General features: G+C 38.9%; 1 protein-coding gene across 1 annotated transcript; it reads left to right on the top strand.

Moving 5' to 3' along the window:
- Positions 1-2,872: 2,872 nt before the first annotated feature.
- Positions 2,873-19,096, top strand: LOC125230063 (probable serine hydrolase). The gene is made up of 2 exons (XM_048135059.1): positions 2,873-3,188; positions 18,020-19,096. Exons 1-2 carry the CDS (start codon positions 3,149-3,151, stop codon positions 18,925-18,927), a joined length of 948 nt encoding a protein of 315 aa, XP_047991016.1. The 5' UTR covers positions 2,873-3,148; the 3' UTR covers positions 18,928-19,096.
- Positions 19,097-19,450: the final 354 nt, after the last annotated feature.

Here is a 19,450-nt window from a genome sequence, read left to right as displayed (position 1 = left end):
CAATTTTCTGTGTGTGTGTGGATTGAGTGAGCACCTTCCGAAAATAAAAAAAAATATGCTGATCATTTAGTAAAAGTTCTAAAACAATTGTAAAACGAATCTCTGAATTTGTAAAAAGATAAATCAAAAGATACAGCCATTAACATGTGCTCACTCAGTTCTCATAAACTACCAACGAAAACAGTGAATATATTCATTTAACATATAGTATTTATATACTAACATTTAGTAAAAAATAGGCCAACCTACCTCTATAAATATTAGATCACCTAGTGACGTATTAAATTTTTTACAAATAGTTTCTTATGCTCACTCAATCCACACACTTTTGAAAAGCCGAATTTTGATGAAAAACATAAGATTTAGACCGCTATTATATGTGTATAGTTTAGTAAAAGTGAAATGGGAATTTGTAAAATACAAAACGAACCACTAACGTGTCAGGTTTTTTTATAATAAATTTTTGTAAGTGCTCACTCAGTCCACACGTTTTGAGAAAGTTAAAAATGTAAATATCTTACGATTTGTAGCACCTAAGACACTCGAAAGTACTTCAACATTTAGTAAAAATTTTTACTAAATATCCACCATCTAATATTTTATATTCGTTGTCTGGTTTTAAAGATATTCAGACATAACTTTTCTCATACAAATGTATCAAGTAGGGTGACCACACTATGTCGGCTCCTGATTTTCCCCACCTTCCCATTGTCATATTGAGATTGGGGAGTTTCGTTCAATTTTGATAATAGTTTACCGGATTTGTAAGTGGGAGCGAGAAAAGAATAACTATTTCTCGCTCCCACTTACAAATCCGGTACGCTCATCTGTTAGCGCGATTAGATTACCAGGTTCTGGTTTCTTACTAGTGAAGTATTATATTCTTTGTTTCTTACCAATTATCATTCATGTCCTTTTTAATGCATGCATGTCGATATGGTTATTATCCTGACGTCGATAAAAATTACACAATACACATCATCACTAGGCCAAGAACATAACCTAAAAACAGTTTGCAGATGGATAATTAATATGGTATTAGTTTAATATTATCAAAATTGAACGAACGAAACTCCCCAATCTCAATATGACAATGGGAAGGTGGGGAAAATCAGGAGCCGACATAGTGTAGTCACCCTACTTGATACATTTGTATGAGAAAAGTTATGTCTGAATATCTTTAAAACCAGACAACGAATATAAAATATTAGATGGTGGATATTTAGTAAAAATTTTTACTAAATGTTGAAGTACTTTCGAGTGTCTTAGGTGCTACAAATCGTAAGATATTTACATTTTTAACTTTCTCAAAACGTGTGGACTGAGTGAGCACTTATAAAAATTTATTATAAAAAAACCTGACACGTTAGTGGTTCGTTTTGTATTTTACAAATTCCCATTTCACTTTTACTAAACTATACACATATAATAGCGGTCTAAATCTTATGTTTTTCATCAAAATTCGGCTTTTCAAAAGTGTGAGGATTGAGTGAGCATAAGAAACTATTTGTAAAAAATTTAATACGTCACTAGGTGATCTAATATTTATAGAGGTAGGTTGGCCTATTTTTTACTAAATGTTAGTATATAAATATTATATGTTAAATGAATATATTCACTGTTTTCGTTGGCAGTTTGTGAGAACTGAGTGAGCACATGTTAATGGCTGTATCTTTTGATTTATCTTTTTACAAATTCAGAGATTCGTTTTACAATTGTTTTAGAACTTTTACTAAATGATCAGCATATTTTTTTTTATTTTCGGAAGGTGCTCACTCAATCCACACACACACCAATTTTCTTGGATGTATAAAAAGTATTCGTTTTAGCCTTTCAATAATGCCCCACGTACGAATTAGATTTCAAAATATGTAGTTTCGTCATTTTCATTCAAAAGTTTGTAATTTAGGTATGTACCTAATTAATGTCTTATTTCTAAATGTAAGTATAAGGAAAGGTAATAAATAAGCGTCAACTAGAAATAAACAGATTTCTATATACTGTTTGTTTTATTTGTGTGCAGTTTGTCTGATCCAACCGTTTATAATTTTGTGAAATTAAATGAAATATCTATTTTTCCAAGTAGGCGTATTACAATGCGCATATGAACGTCGGATAAAGCTACGCCGGCTCTAACCCTACGCCTCAGCCTAGAGAAGATTTCAGTCCCCCCTCAGTTGGAGGAGGGTATCCACTATGGGACCGGCAAGAAACTCGGCGGGCCACTTCTTTTCAAAACATTACATCTTATAAGTATATAAATAACTGTGCCGTGTAATATGTATACGCCCCATAGACCCCAGGCTCCCATGAGCCAAGGCAAATGCCTGGATAACGCAAGGAGGATGATGTCATTACAAATAATGTTCATTTTATATTGCTTTACAACAGTTCATGTTTAACCGCTCGTGCTAATAATCTATATTCGAGCTGCGAGCAAGCAATAAAATATGTCTCTTGAACTTTCTAATTTTGCCCTCGAGTGTCAATGCTAAAAAGCGGCAAATAAAAGAAACCTAGGCGGTAAAGGTGCAAGAAAGCCTTCCATATAAAATACTTTCGCGCCTTTTTCTATTGTTTGTAAGGGTGCGCGCACACGGGCGACAAAGTTGCTAGGCGACTTACGTATTTGTATGAAAAGTTGCGTCGCTTCGTGAGCGCACTTTCATACTAGCCCATGGTCGCGACAAAAAAGTCGCCCGTGGGCGCACCCTGTAATAGTGCTAACACACGGCCGGACCATGCGAAGTTCCCAGGCCGGTAATATGTTAGCACGGATTCAATTTTATTAGTGCAGTTAAAATGGTGTCTTAAACAATCTTTCATTTTGACAGTCATGACAGTGACATTAGGCGCCCGTTTGTCTGTCATGCAGTCACTTGCCCGAAGCGTGATAATGGGATTGGAAATCAATAAATTTGCCATATTATCGTCGTATTACTACTCGGCCGCCGTGTGACGCGCACACCGCTATTACTTAGTAATTACTCATCCGTCGCACGGGGTTAGTTCCGTAACCTTTCGCGCGGGCTGCGGTCACCTTCGCTGACAAGGAAATGGATTAAAATTTTACTTTTTCCATAAAACTGAACTTTGACCTATGGTGAAACTGTGTTTATATTGAATTTGTGTATATAAAGTGCTTTAAATGGCTGAAGGAAAAAGTAACGGGCACAAAATCGAAGAAGGTAAATATTTATTAAAATTATCATGTTTCTGCTTCCTTAACGTATAATTATAAATCTATCTGTTACTCTTATACAGAAGTAGTCATATCTTTGATAGTGACTACTACCACTCAATAAATATATGTTTATTAGAACCTCACACTTGCAGCAACATTCAAGATACTTATTTATGACTAAGTTTCTAACTTACATTATGTTAATAATTAAATACTTCCTTTATAAAAAAATAAATATTATAGGTCAATTGACTTATGATAATCCCAAAAAGACTTATCAATACTCATACAATAATATAATATCGTCACTACTTTTAAAAAAACTTGTATCTTCGTCTGTCAATGAAAAGAAAATTGTAGTAAGTATGTATGGAATGCATATAGACTTACTGCGTTTTAATTTTGAGGAACAGCATGAGATACTAGATTTTTTAAAAGTAGTGATGATATGTATGATTAAAAAATACATAAGATATACCATAATCATTCATGGCTCAGGAACAATTGTTTTGTCATGCAAATAAATGGCCTTACTGGTATTTGAACCCGAGACCATCAACATCACATGCAGGATCACTATCGGCTAGGCTAGAGCTGTAGTCAAACCAGTCTTTATTGTTTTCATAACTGGCTTAAGCTTATAAACATAACATTGAAGGCCACGGAACGAAACAAAAAATTGTTTTGTATTCAATATTTATTTAAACAGGTAGTGGTGGTGCAAATGTTAGTTTAGAAACCGGAATTTCATGCTGTAATGTTTTATAAGTAAATTATATTAAAGTAAAACCTCTCCATGCAAGTAAAGAATTAGAGTGAAGAAATTTATTAAAAAACCTAGATTTCGTGGTGTTTTGCCTTAATCCATATTAATATTATAAATGGGAAAGTGTGTGTGTCTGTTTGTTTGTCCGTCTTTCACGGAAAAACGGAGCATCGAAATGACATGATTTTTTAAGTGAAGATAGTTGAAGGGATGGAGGGTGACATAGGCTACTTTTTGTCTCTATCTAACCTCCCGCTTCTCTAAAATGGGGGTGGAAGTTTGTGTAGACTGTAGAGCATTCCGCAATTTCTGAATTTAACGCGAGCTAAGCTGCAGCTAGTCTACATATATTTATGTCTGTTCTATTTATTAATCCTCATAGTTGGAATTCAGTTCATTTGTTTAAGGATTTAGTGATTATAAACAAAAAACATCTTATGTCATGCAGCCAGCACGGGAAGCATGGTCGCGCGATAGACGATAAAATAGCAGGCCGTCCCTGTCGCACTATTTATAAGTGCGATAGGGACGGCCTGATATTTTATCGTCTATCGCGCGACCATGATTCCCGTGCTGGGTGTTATGATGCCGCGTGGATAAAGCATCCGTCACGCTTTGGCAAGTATGTACCTAAGTGTGAGAGTGACAAATAAGACACCTGTCACTCTCCACGTGGATAAGTGATAAAATTGGAAGCATAATACGCCGGCAGCAGGCGTTATGCTGCCAATTTTATCACTTATCCACGTGGATAAGACATCTGTCACTCTCACACTGACATAATTGCTAAAGCGTGACGGATGCTTTATCCACGTGGATAAGTGATAAAATTGGCAGCATGATACGCCTGCTGGTGTACTGAAGGACTACAAGGCACACATGTTGGGTTCAATTTTGCAGTACACCATATTTGAGAATTTATTTAATACAATAGTAGTAACTTTGTTTAGCCACAATAGTACATTTCGATACAAGTGCGAAAAAGAGGAAGTTAGAAACGAGTGGCGATAAATTAAAACACGACCGAAGGGAGTGTTTTAAACCGACACGAGTTACGAATTCCCTTTTCGCACGTGTATCGTATTCACACGGTCGTGTTTTAATTTATCGCCACTCGTTTCGAACTTCATTTTTCCGCACTAGTATCGTAATGTACTATTTTGGAATTTGAGATTTTCCTACAATATACTATGTAAACGATTTTGAAAGTTGTAATTGTACAAAATTTGCTGCTACTTATGGTATTCAATAAATTGTGGAAAATTTTATGTACTTTCGTATTTTTAATTTGAACCCTATTGTATTTATGTTAATAAAGTAAGTATCATAATGTTTGGTAGCACTGTTTGCGTAAAATAGATTTTATTATACAAAACTTGTAACAGCACGGGTCATTAGTTCACATCATGTTCATCATTTTAGAGCAGTTTTATTATAATTAGGTGTAACAGGTTTTTGAAACATGTAAAAACTGGTAAACTGTATAAGGTACAGCGGGCAAATCTCGACTAGGGGGCCAATTTATAACTGGTCCATTTTTTCCATGTTTTACAATGTTTGCATTATTAAATAGAGTGTCCACCGGTTACATATGGTAAGCGTGTTCATTGGATACATGTAGAACTCAACATCATAGTGTAAAATAATGGAAATAATGAATTAGTTACAATTGTCCCCCAGTCGAGATTTGCTCCGCTGTACTTACATAGTTTATTTATTATGTAATAGGATGTCAGTCCAGTCACAGTATAATAAAGAGTACTTTTTTTTTTTTTATTATAAATGGGCTAACTCTTGACCACAGACTAGCCCAAAGACGTCCTACGATAGAGTGAGCTCGCCCAAATGCCTGTTAGACCCACCACTCCCGCTCCCGAAAGTTACCCCCTCTCGATTACCTTACAGTTACCGCCTGTCAAAAACGGGAACAGTCGACCTGTCATATTTCACTCATACAAGCATGGTAGGCGTTCACCTACACGAGCTTAGGTGTGCTAGGAACGCGCCTCTTTCATATATTTGACCGCCAGTGTCCGAGGTGTGGTCCAGTGGAAGAAAATGCCTTCCAAGCCAATCGAAACATAATACATACACATATGTATACATACATGAATGGTTGAGTTTACAAACAGTAATATAATAAGTCATCATGCCAATAATAGGTATATTTACAATTTTGTACGTCTCAAAGGGGCGTGTCCGTTAACGTTGATCACATCTGTCTATACAAATAACCACGTGACCCCCCCCCCCCCGGGGGGGGGGCTGGGCCTTTACCACGTGACCCCCCCCACTGGGCATGAAGCTGGATCCGTGACTGACGGTGCAACTGGTAATAAGGGAGTGTATGCGTCGCAGGAGGTCGCAGTCGAATTGTATAATCCGCCATAGTACATTAAGACTAGCCGTGATACATAACAAAACAGCGTGCGTAGCCGAATACACAAACGCTTACGAAACGCTCGCAGATATCTATCTCTATCGCTCTTGCGTATTGACGCAACAGAGCCACTACCATTCGCGGCGTTTCGTTTTCGTTTCGCGTCGTAGAAACGCCATTCGGCTACGGGGCCTGGGCTGTTAAAAAGATATCTATCTCTATCGCGCTTGCGTATTGGCGCGACAGAGCCAGCGGCGTATCGGCGGCTTGTCGCGCCATAGATAGATATCTACTAGCGCTTCGTTTCGTGAGCTTTCGACGATTGTGCCATTCGGCTACTTAAAATAAAATATTTATAAATAACCTATTTTATACCATGCACGAAATAAAGCATCAAATAAGTATAAGAAAAACATGGATAGAAGTTATTTTTAAACCCAATTTCTATTTAATATGTCAGCTAGAAATATATAAAGTTACTGAGTTGACCGTGACGTCACTCAATTCGATTTCATATTAATTCCATATTAGCAGAACGTTGAAATCGTTTTGACAGTTCTTAAAAAGAAGCTGATTTGACTAGGAGTCAAGTAGCCTATTAAAACTGTTTATCGTTTAACCAGATTTTAAGACCCTGAAATTAACATTTGCGACTCTTTGAGCTTGATAAATCTAGTGATTTCTTATTCTGCCCATTGCCACTTTAGCTTGCTAATCTGGTAGTCTATATGGGTGACTTTAGTAACATCTGCTGATCTAATTTCTAATTCGATCGCGTAGAGAATCTACGAGCGTAGCTCTCTCCAAAGCCCGCTAAAACCGCATTGTCCGGCGACGGCGACTCCTCCAACGGTTATTGATCCGAAGCATGGAACGCTCTGATGTGGCTTGCGAAGCCAAACTTGGTTTTGAAAGTGCGATCACAGGTTGCGCAATGAAGCTGGCCGGCGGGGGCGGGGGGTTGTAGGTATAGCTATACGAGGGCTTCGGTCGCGTCTTACGGAGATGGCGTTTGGCATCCAGGTCTTCTAAACGTTGCCGCTCGTATTGTTCAACTTTTTTATGCACAGTTGCACGCCATTCAGTTCTACGCAACGCCATCTCCTCCCAGGAGTCAAGAGGTACATATAGGTGGGCATTTTCGTGAAAAAAGATTCAAAAACTATTTTCCCAAAATAGGTAAATTTAATGTTCTTCCTACTCAGTATTCAGAATGGGCTCGTGCCTTTCGATTCTATTAGGCGGAAAAAAGCGCCTTACATTTAATTTTTCTACTTCGTTACTATTTTTCAAAGACTTTTCAAAGACAGCGGTTACAAAGTGGAAAGTATGCACATTATAGGAACATTTTTTTTTTGTCTCTCTCATTTTTTATCCTACATCGAAAGGACTCGTGATTCTGAGTAGGAAAATTGAAAAATTTACCTACCTTAAATTTTTTTTTATTGTACTCGTGAAAATGCCCAGCTTACATACTTTACAGTAAAATTTAATAATTAATGTAATTTTCTGCAATATCAATAATTGTGATATAGATGTAGATATTTACATCATAATTTACGGCAAGGTCGAAATGAATTTTGCGAATCATTAAAACCCTTTTTTATCAACTACACTACTGATATCAGACTGATCAATCGATGAAGACAATCTTGAAATATTTTTTGCATTTTAGTTTGAGATAAAAATCAATAGGCTTTATAATTTATCGTGGTCGGACACAAAACTTTGTAGGTACTCTTACCTAAATCCAAACCAATACGATCCATTCTAGTCACTACGCACATTCATCTCAACATTCTAATAAATAATATTCTATTATTATACGTATAATTATATTTCAACATCAATGCACAATCAATGCTAACGCCACAAACCCAGTAAGCCTGTAGGCCACTCCACCTGTATCTACAAAGCAATCTTCAATTACCTACTTTAAATAAATTCGCAAGATTATAGAATTAATAGATTTAATTATAGATTATAGAAAAATATTTTATTGATTTATTCCCGTAATCCATTCTTTATCAATCGCGCCCCTGTTATCAGACAGATAGTAATTTGGAAAAACTTCGAACTCTAAATTTGCACTTTGGACTGAGATAACCTACTCATATTCAAATTTAACAGGCTTAGTAGTAGGCAGATAAAAGCGGTTTTATGGTTTTTTGGGGTCGTCCACGCCAAGAACACGATTTATGATAAAACAATGATTATAATTTTTTTTGTCACCTTAAAGTTTGTAAAATCTAATTTAAATAAAGAAGACTGTATGTATATTGAGTGCTACGGTCACGGACTTTATATTCTAGACCAGGAAAAATAGCTTGATGGACCACTTTTCTTTTTCTGTCGTATAAAGCTCATTTTATCAAATTAGGACATCAATATATCAAGGGCGCCGCGTTTTCAAAACGCTTCGATAACAAATATTTCACCGTCCAGTATAAGAGAGCTCCCTTATTAAAAGTGACAAAAGTCATACAAATCAATTAGTTCGATAGGTCACGTTAAACTGGTCAAGTCGTTAGCTCAATAATAGTACCTATCGAGCTTGACAAGATGCTTGGATCACAACAACGTAATATGTATGAAAGCTTGCGGCGGCGCTTAAGACTGTATTCTTTCGAGTCGTGTGTAACGTATTTTGGCGAGGCAAATTTGAAGCACAGTGCGTGTCTGTCTCACTCACTCTTATGGTAAACCTAATGAACTGTTTCACTTTCAGAGGATTTTTGAAGTAATTTGGGTAATGTGACATTGTCGCGGTGAGGTCTTTCCGGTACAAATTTATCGGTGGATCTTTTCGGATTTGTGGACGATGAGCCGATGCGATGTCGCTTCATTTTGAAGTGTCGACTCTCGCAAGGGAGTTCTTAGAGGACCGCGAGGAGCGCGTGTGACTGTTGAGTTTTTGAATGATTTGAAGTTTGTGAATGATTTTATTTTGTGTGTATTTGTGTGGGCATGAGGTGTTTGTGTTGCGAGAGTCAAATCAATAATATGAGTGGTACAAATTTTATTAGGGGGCCTCATGTGTGAGAAACTCAACACTCGAATGCTGCGTAACAATGCGAGCCGAAATCGCCTAATCGGAAGTGTCCGACTTGGTATCGACTAATCTATACACGTTGTAACATGAGAAACTAGAAATCAAAACCTGGTTTCTGGTACCCGGTAACCGGTAACCAGTAACCGGTATCCGGTATCCGGTAACCGGTATCCGGTAACCGGTGACAGGTCTCCGGTATTCGGTGACCGGTAACCGGTAACCAGTAACCAATGACCGTTAACCGGTATCCGGTAAACGGTGACCGGTAACCGGTAGACGGTAACCGGTATCCGGTAAACGGTAGACAGTAACCGGTAACCAGTATCCGATATACGGTATCCGATATCCGGTTTCCCGTGTTCGGTTTCCCGTTTCTGGTTTGGTTTTGGTTTTTTGTTTTAGTTTTAGTTCTGTTAGTTTAAACAAAAACAAAACTGAAAACGAAAACGGAAACCGAAACGGGAATGGAAACTAAAACCGAAATCGAAACCGAAACCGACACCGAAACCTACACCAAAACCGACACCGAAACTAAGACCAAAACCGAAACCGAAAAAAATATTTAAGTTCCTAGAAGTAAAGAGTGACAGAGATAGCACTATAATCATTTAAGTTCCTGGTAGTAAAGAGTGACAGAGATAGCACTCATGTTAGTCAAACTCGTGGTATGTGCACTTCCCGCACACAGTAAAGAGTGACAGAGATAGCACTATAATCATTTAAGTTCCTGGTAGTAAAAAGTGACAGAGATAGCACTGTAATAATAAAATTTATGTTCCTGGTAGTAAAGAGTGACAGAGATAGCACTATCATAATTAAAGTTCCTGGTAGTAAAGAGTGATAGAGATAGCACTCATGTTAGTCAAACTCGTGGTATGTGCACTTCCCGCACACAGTAAAGAGTGACAGAGATAGCACTATAATAATTTAAGGTCCTGGTAGTAAAGAGTGACAGAGATAGCACTATAACAATTTAAGTTCCTGGTAGTAAAGAGTGACAGAGAATAGAGATAGCACTATAATAATTTAAGTTCCTGGTAGTAAAGAGTGACAGAGATAGCATTTTTGTTATTTAAATTTCTGTTAGTAAAGAGTGACAGAGATAGCACTATTGTTATTTAAATTTCTGTTAGTAAAGACGTAAAGAGTGACAGAGATATCACTCACGTTGGTCAAAGACGTGGTTTATGGACTACTATTTGGACCCCCCAATGTCACGCTTTTTTAATCCTTTAACATGGATTGTCACATTTAGTATGACGTAATATATGAATGACGCCTAAAGATTGAGAGAGGCAGCAATATTGTTCTTCAAATTCGTGGTAGTGAGAACAGGGTGCGTAGCCGAATGGCACAAACGCTCACGAAACGAAACGGTAGATATCTATCTCTATCGCTCTTGCGTATTGGCGCGACAGAGCCAGACTGCGTTTCGTTTTCGTTTCGCGTCGGAGAAATGGCATTCGGCTACGGGGCCTGAACAGAGACAGCACTATGTATCGCGCGGCCGCCGACTACGCAAGTCACCGCGTAATCAGGGGCGGCTCACTCCGCGATTCTATCGCCGCGCTACAAGTACATCCTGGCGGCCGCGAGTTCGCGGCCTACTCAGGGGTGGCGCGCGTTCTCACGGAATGCACGTTCACACTTTCTATTGTTACTTTACGTTGCGAGGTTTTTTTAAGCGATGTCCGCGTGTGGAATGACTAATAATACTACTTAAATAGACATATTGAATAAAATAAATACCATAAGACATTCTTACACAGACCTACTATTGATTAAGTCCCACGGAAAAGTTAAATAAGGCTTGTGATGTTGGAACTTGAACCAAAATATATAAATACAGTATATATACCTAGAAAGTCCCCAAGATTTGAATATAATAGTATAACATTTTATGTGAGTATTAATTCGTATGGATCCATAGGCAACCCTATCACCGGACGCCGCGCACGTGCGGCTCGTTTCTTTGTAAGAATTTTGTAGGTATTTAAAAAGGCGGCATTTCGGGAACATCAAAGCAGTGGGCCTTCTGTACTTGTACTATTATATATTCTGTGGCGTAATTATAATAACCGTTCGGCTCCTTTTTAGATCGTGTACAGTCAACAACACAGCTGGCAAGACAAAGTGCCAAAAATATGTATAGAGTATTTTATTTCCTGTACAAGTGTTGGTACTTGGTACATTAAGGTGTGTGTATACATATATTTGGCACTTTATCTGTATTCACAGCTGAGTTGCTGACTGTACCAATAACGATCAACTATGAACTTTTGTGGTTTGTTTTAAATAGTTCTATGCAGATATAGATTAGAATACCTATTCTATCGGTACTTTTTGTATAGGTTATTATAATAACTGGACAAAATAATTATAATCAGTGCCGGCGCACTCCGCGATCACGATTCTTTCGCCGAGCTACAAGGCCTTGATATATAGGATGTATTATTTTATCAGCAACAAAAATATGTGATGATATTGAATTAAGGCAAAACAAGACATATAAACGCTCTCCATTATTTCCTCCCTGGTTTATGAAGCTACGAGTAGAACAATGATTTTTAACACATACGAAATTCGTACACTGAAATAAAGTGATGATACTATAAATATACTCGACATTCAAAGTCGATAATCTAGTGACGTGAGAAGTTATTGATAGAATCGTCCCACGATAAGTCTGCATAGATTTTAATAGCCCCGCCTCTGCGAGGGTTAAGTAAACGTCATAATTTCATCAAAATTTGACGTTTAAAATAACATCTGCACTGGCGAGGCTGTGAAAATCGTTGCAAACTTATCGTGGGACGATTCTATAACAGAATTTTGCACAAAATAGGCTCACCCTTTGATGTTGAAAATGCCGCCACTGTATAAAACAAACAGACCGCACACGAGCAGCCGACATTAAATTCTATTGCACGGCGCGAAGGTCGAAAGCCGCGCCCGCACCTGGGCGTAGGTAGCGAGATCGGGTGCACGTGCGCTAACCTTTGAAATCGCCGACACGCAGGTGTCGCCGTTCGCCCTCTCTTTTCATTTATGTTTCTGTTTCAATCGGTTAGCCGTTTGCCGGCCGGCAATAAAGGTTGTTTTTTTAACCGACTTCAAAAAAAGTAGGAGGTTCTCAATTCGACTGAATGTTTTTTAGGGTTCCGTAGTCAACTAGGAATCCTTATAGTTTCCCCCTGTCTGTCTGTCTGTCCGTCCGTCCGCGGATAATCTCAGTAACCGTAAGCACTAGAAAGCTGAAATTTGGTACCAATGTATCAATCACGCCAACAAAGTGCAAAAATAAAAAATGGAAAAAAATGTTTTATTAGGGTACCCCCTACATGTAAAGTGGGGGCTGATTTTTTTTTTCATTCCAACCCCAACGTATGATATATTGTTGGATAGGTATTTAAAAATGAATAAGGGTTTACTTTTACTAAGATCGTTTTTTAATCATATTAATATTTTCGGAAATAATCGCTCCTAAAGGAAAAAAAGTGCGTCCCCCCTCTATATTTTGAACCTTATGTTTAAAAAAATATGAAAAAAGATCAAAAAAGTAGAACTTTATAAAGACTTTCTAGGAAAATTGTTTTGAGAAAAATACGGAAAACTACGGAACCCTACACTGAGCGTGGACCGACACGCTCTTGGCCGGTTTTTTTTGTATGTATGTTACTCGATATCTCCGAGAATCGTGGACCGATTTTCAAATTATTTTTTTTAATCGAACGGGTATAACCCCGAGATGGTCCTATTGGCACCAAGTCGGGGTCTGATGATGGGATCTTGGAGAAATCGAGGGAACTCTTCAAATGTTATAGGCACATGTAATGTTTTTAGTGTATTTTTAATAGGTACACCAATATTTACGATTGATGGTAAAAATTTTAATGTCGCTGAGCTGATGATGGAAGGTCAACTCCTCAATGGTTAGGAGTTAAAGGATAATTCTTTCACTACTGTACGTATATAATATCAATAGGAACCACTAAAATCAATAAATAAATAAATTTTTCTTTAATATAAAACCGCCTTCAAAAATAAGCGCGTTACAAAACACGGAGAAACTAAAACGCAAAAAATAATAAACCTTTGAATTCAGATTTCTTATCGTATTGCAATAATCTAAACATCCAAATTATAAACAAATCAATTATTTTTGGAGTCGGGGCCAGCCTGGGTATGGTTGGGTGGGGCAAACAGGCATGAGGGATAAGAAATCTGAATTCAAAGGTTTATTATTTGCATTTTTATTTGACATTTTATAAACTGTACGAAAAAGATCCGGATATTCATGCAACTTTTCCATGGTTTCGAAATATCTGTAATGTTCGGATAATTTTCGCATAGGGTGAGCCCAATATCTCCTGTGCCTCTTCATATTGAGAATTTGCAGCAAGGCAAACGCATCTTCATCATCGGACGAGGAAGACGTTTCCGCAACGAAATCAGCCTGTATAATGACGCATCGAGCCGTGTTTTCACCTCTTGTGTGTAATTTAGATTGCGTCCGCGCCCCGTCCGCGCCTCGTCCTTGCCACGCCCGCGCCACGCCACGTCCGTTGTGTTCATTTTAGACGTAAGACGCGCCCCCAGGCGGCGCGGCGCGCGCCACGCCGCCGCCACGCCGCCTGGGGCGCGTCTTACGTCCTTCCTATACAAAATGTACTGAGGAGACGTTTTTTGAATTACACTCAGGTGGCGTGGCGCGGACGTCCGTTGCGCGCCCCGAGACACGCGACGCTCTGGTGTGGCCGGTACCTTACGTCCCTAACCTATTAACCGATCCGCCGCGGTGACGCGGCCGGTGCGCGGCGCGCTCTCCCAGGCCCGCGCATCTCATAGTTAAGCATGGTATGACGTGTCCAGTGTAAAATGAGCTAGAAGTGGGTGGATAAAGTCCGTGACTGTACTCAACTGTACATAATTTTATAATCACTTATTTGCACGTGTATATTTCAACGTTTTTGCAATACATATATGTATGACTCTTTAAATTTTATAGTTATACCTACATAAGTAAGGTGTCTGCTATAGTTATTGGCCTTCCCGAACAAATCGCAAAGAACTAAATAAAAAATCGAGCCAGATTTCGAACAGACGTCCATGCGCTCAAGGCCACGTCCACGTCCGTCGATCGATAGTTTGCACGGTTAAGTGTATATTCATTGTCCAGATCCCCGTCCGCGGTCGATTTACGACGGACGTCCGCGTAGTGTGTTCCTAGCTTAAGGATTCTTATTTTTTAAAGAGTTCTTTGGCCGGAGTGTCTACTGTCTACAGGTACCTGAGCAACGATCCTGACAGCTCGTTTCTGAAAGCGAAAGACCCTCTCCCATTCAGGACAACATCCCCAGACCAGACCTCCGCAACGTACTGTATTAATGAATGGACAGTGGCGAAATAGCATGTCCGGGCTACTTCTGGAGCCACAGACTTTGCAACTCGACCTAAGGCAAAGCACGCACTGCCCCGACTACCACACGGTTTATCTACTTGCTGGTCCCATTTTAAGCCATGATCAATCTTTAAACCTAGGAAAGTAGTCGTGGATGCCTGTTCAAGTATTTTCCCATTAATTATGAACTATCAACGGCATGGTCATGCGGCCCGAAAGATTAAAATGCACAAAGTGTAATTAAAATGTTGGCAGCCTGTATCGCAACTGGAGGACCTACGGAAGTAATTAGGACAATAGATCCTTCCTCCTTCCTTCCTTCCTCCTCCTTCCTTCGGTCCTTTGAGTCGTCGGCACCCAGGCCCCTTCTAAGTACAGGTTTGTACAAGTTTCTAATGAGTCGACTCGGCAACGCACATGTGGCAGGCGTCCATATGTAACAGTGACCGCTTTCCATCAGGCGGACCGTATGCATGTTTGCCACCTACGTGGTACAAAAAAAAATCTCGACGAATTCACCTTAAACATTAAAAACTAAATCAAAATCGATTGATTCGTTCGGGAGCTATGATGCCAGACAGACATGTCAAGCGTCAAACCTATTATTATTATTATAACACTCCGTCATTTTTGCGTTGGTGGTTAAAAACAAGAAACCTCCATCAAAACTTTAATAAAACACAACTTTCTATGAAAATCGGTAAAGTGCGAGTCGGATTTCGACATTTCCATACAAAAAGGTCATGAGCGCCTGACGACATGTGATAGCAACGTACACTAGATTTGTACTTTAAAGATTTTGCGTATATTTTGGAAACTATAAGAAATAGAGCAAATAGACTTCAGATTTTGGTTGTCGGTGGCACAATTTTTTTGTTTTCGTATATATACACCATTTTTTGGACCTATTAGGGCAATATTATGGTCAGTGCAGTTCTAAACAGTCTTAAGCGCCTCTTTTTTAGTAGGAACTTAAGTCATTTTGGCAAATGATTAAAATTTCTAACAATTTCTAAACAGAAATGAATTTCTTTCTACCTGTCCATGGCGCTCACAAAATTTTTAAAACATTTAGTAAGTACTTGCAGCGGCAGTGAGTGAAAATCTCAATTTGAGTTTTTTTCTCTTAAGTCCGACTTACGCTTGACTGTAGATTTCTAATAGGTTTTCCTGTAATCTACAGGTAAAAAATAAAATATTCTTGTTAAAAAGTGGCCAATAACTAAAGCAGTTACCATATTTAATCTATTTTGTTGAGTTTTTATGTTAGGTACTTTTCTCAACATTAAATTAACGTGTCGATATGAATACATACTATATTATTATAAAAATATTTGTTTTGAGCAAGGCCAAATTTCACAAGTTAGCTGGTCCCACTAAAGAATGGAGGACGAATGACTACGTCAAATATTTATGCTTAAACTTAAAATATTGAACTACATTTTAAACAAAACCAAATTTGTTTAGCTGGTCCTTTGAGTTGAGAGAATGTATGTAGTATGTACTATGTAGTTACTTGTAAAATCCGTGTAATTATAGAACAAATAGCATGTGTTTCGTATAGCTCATTGTTTAAACTGAGCTGTTAATATAAATAACTATTAATTTATTAACATACATAAATAAACTGACGGTGACGAGGCCTGTATTCCCAAGGCAAAGCACATGAAACTACTCAGGGTTCAGTGCCACTCTTGTAATTAATGGGTGCAAAGAATTTCATTGTCTCAGGCGAATGGGACCGAGTCAAGCCTTTTTTCGAGCATTTTAATCTACCTAAATAACACACTTTATAGTTGTGATTTTTTCCCCTTATTCATAAACGTTTAATAAATTTAATACTTAAGCCGATAAAAGTCGTTAATGTCTTTCGATTATATTGATGCCCCATATCAAACATTAGACATTGTATTATATTTTATGAGTTTTGATCACAGAGAACCTCCTATAGAGTGGCAGTCTTGTATATTTGGTTCGCGATACGAGTCACCAGTGTTTGGGGTGCGAGGAGCGGGCGGGGAATGTGTTAAGCGCGCTGTGATTGGCCGTTTCAAGGACGGCGGGCAGTCGCGCCAGATGAAAAGGGACAGAAGTATGACTGTCCCTCTACTGACGCGTAAGTGGCCAATGTAAGTTGACCTATGCCGGCTCTGAATAAATTATAAATATGACTTATTTGTGGAATGTAATGCCGTCTGTTTTTAAATTTGAGCTTCTTGTTACCTTTCCACACTACATGGACATCTTTAAGGCATCAAAATACCCTTTTCCAATTTTTTTGTGCGAAAAACACGCGCTGCTTTCGGGTCTGTTACTTGGTCGATACTGATCGGGCACGGCGAGCGCCCGCGCTTATATCAGTGCAAATACTAGGAAGGACCAGCACATGTCTGACACTGGCGATTAAATATATGAAAGAGGCGCGTTCCTAGCACACATTCTAAGCTCGTGTACGTGAACGCGTACCATGCTTGTATGAGTGAGATATGACAGGTCGATTGTTCGCGTTTTTGACAGGCGGTAACTGTGAGGTAACCGAGAGGGGGTGGGCGGCACTTTCAGCGGGGAGCGGGAGTGGCCTTACTGTACGATAAATAGTACTCTTTATTATACTGTGATACCAGTGTCTGAACGCGAAGCGACAAACGATTATTAGCGGCTTATTAACTTTTAAAACTTTTATGACTAAGGCGCCGGTTGTTTTCTGAATTCTACCTTAAACTGTGCAAGTATATGTGCGTAGCGTAAGCCAATTCACAACACGCGAACTATTGGAATGAGATGAGCACGAGCGAGTTTCGGAAATCAAGCAAGCGTTGCGTCACTTTTAACGGGAATTCCGATAATATTGATACTTAAAACTAAAATACCGATGAGTCAATGAACCTTAGCAAATACTTGGTAACGTTATCTTTAAACTCTTGACAGGCTTAGGGGATTCAGTTATCAATGCTGGGTTTCAATTCCGCAAATAATTTAGTGGACTTTGTACTTTGTATTGTGTAATAAATTCGGCATGACTTTCGTATTTGTCATGACAGGCACACAGATCGAAGGTCTTCAAGGATATACATAGTAACAATGTTCAATGTTAAAATGGAGGGCTTGCCACGCCTTGTGAATCTTATCAGAACAAAATGCACGAAGATCTCGGGTGGGGTATAGCTGCGCACGTCAGTTACGTATTCAATGGTCAATACTTCAAAAGGCTAAAATACACTTTTGTCTTGTTCCAGATCTTCCACCAGGCGTGAAGGTCGAAGAAATCGATATCCCAGTACCATGGGGGCACGTAGCTGGCCGCTGGTGGGGGCCACGGGACAAACAACCAATAATAGCTATACACGGCTGGCAGGACAACGCAGGAACCTATGACAACCTCATACCGCTGTTACCTGTCACCACTTCAGTCCTCTGTATCGATTTACCCGGCCATGGACTCTCTTCACACTACCCCACTGGTATGATTTACTACATTTTCTGGGACGGATTGGTCCTTTTAAGGCGGATAGTGAAGCATTTTGGTTGGAAAAAGGTCAGTCTAATGGGACATTCTCTTGGAGGTGCTTTAAGTTTCATGTACGCGGCGTCATTTCCTGAAGAAACAGAACAGATTATCTGTATAGACATCGCTAGTCCTGCCGTCAGAGAGCCATCATCCATGGTCAAAACTACAGGATGGAGTGTAGACAAACTCTTGGAATATGAGAATCTTACCGACGATAAAGTACCCAGCTACAGTTACGATGAAATGATCGATATAGTGGTGGACGCGTACAAAGGATCGATTTCTAGAGAAAATAGTGAAACGCTTATGAAGAGAGGCATGTGCCCTGTTCCGGCGCACATGAAAAAGGAAGGATATCTCTTTAAAAGGGATCCTAGGCTTAAGGTTTCTGGTTTGGCCATGATGTCGATTGAAACCGCCTTGGAGTATGCTTCGAAAGTGAGGTGCAAAGTGCTGAATATAAGAGCTTTGCCTGGACAGAGATGGGAAAGGTTAGACTATTACTTGGACGTTATTGAGAAGATGAAGGAACGAGCAGATGTGAGACTCGTGGAGGTGGAGGGAACGCACCACGTTCACTTGAACGACCCGAAAGCTATAGTTGACGTTATTGAAGATTTCTTAGAAGAATTTTAGATTTAGTTTAGTTTAGTAAATTACTTTGTGATATCATGTGATCAGGTTGTTAAGTTTTACGCTTTGATCGTTACACGTTTTAAACTTCTGTCTCAAATATAGATACCTATCTAAACGTGACCGTTATGTTATGTTTTTTAGTTGACATTACACATACTGTAAGACTGCAGTTTTTCTTGTTGGGATACAATCGTTTTACATACAGTCTGATAAAAAGAGAGTAAAAATTAAAAAGTGGTTTGAAAGGGACGAAACTATAGTGTGGCCACTTCTTAATTCCTACGCTTGTTTGGCAGACTGTACATTGAGATTCAATGCCCATTAAGTATTTGACGGATTTGAGAACAACTACGGTTTAAATATGGTTTATTCCATCGTTATTTTATGTCTCGGAGAGCTATCCCCAAGGCAAATTGTAGGGGTATGACGGCTGCGCTCTCATAGTCTATCGTGTCATGTATTGTTGCAAATGTAGAATTGAAAGAATGAGATTTACACGATATAGGCTCAACCATCAGGTGCA

This window comes from Leguminivora glycinivorella, chromosome 10 (assembly GCF_023078275.1).
Source record: "Leguminivora glycinivorella isolate SPB_JAAS2020 chromosome 10, LegGlyc_1.1, whole genome shotgun sequence".
Classification (NCBI taxonomy): Eukaryota; Metazoa; Arthropoda; class Insecta; order Lepidoptera; family Tortricidae; genus Leguminivora; species Leguminivora glycinivorella.
The sequence above is the reverse complement of the archived record's forward strand: the minus strand, read 5'-3'. Positions and strand labels throughout refer to the sequence as shown.

Excerpts from the sequence above, each read along its gene's own strand:
- LOC125230063 (XM_048135059.1), top strand. The coding sequence starts at position 3,149 with ATGGCTGAAGGAAAAAGTAACGGGCACAAAATCGAAGAAG. Across the intron at positions 3,189-18,019 it reads CGGGCACAAAATCGAAGAAG|ATCTTCCACCAGGCGTGAAG; the intron begins GTAAATATTTAT and ends GTCTTGTTCCAG.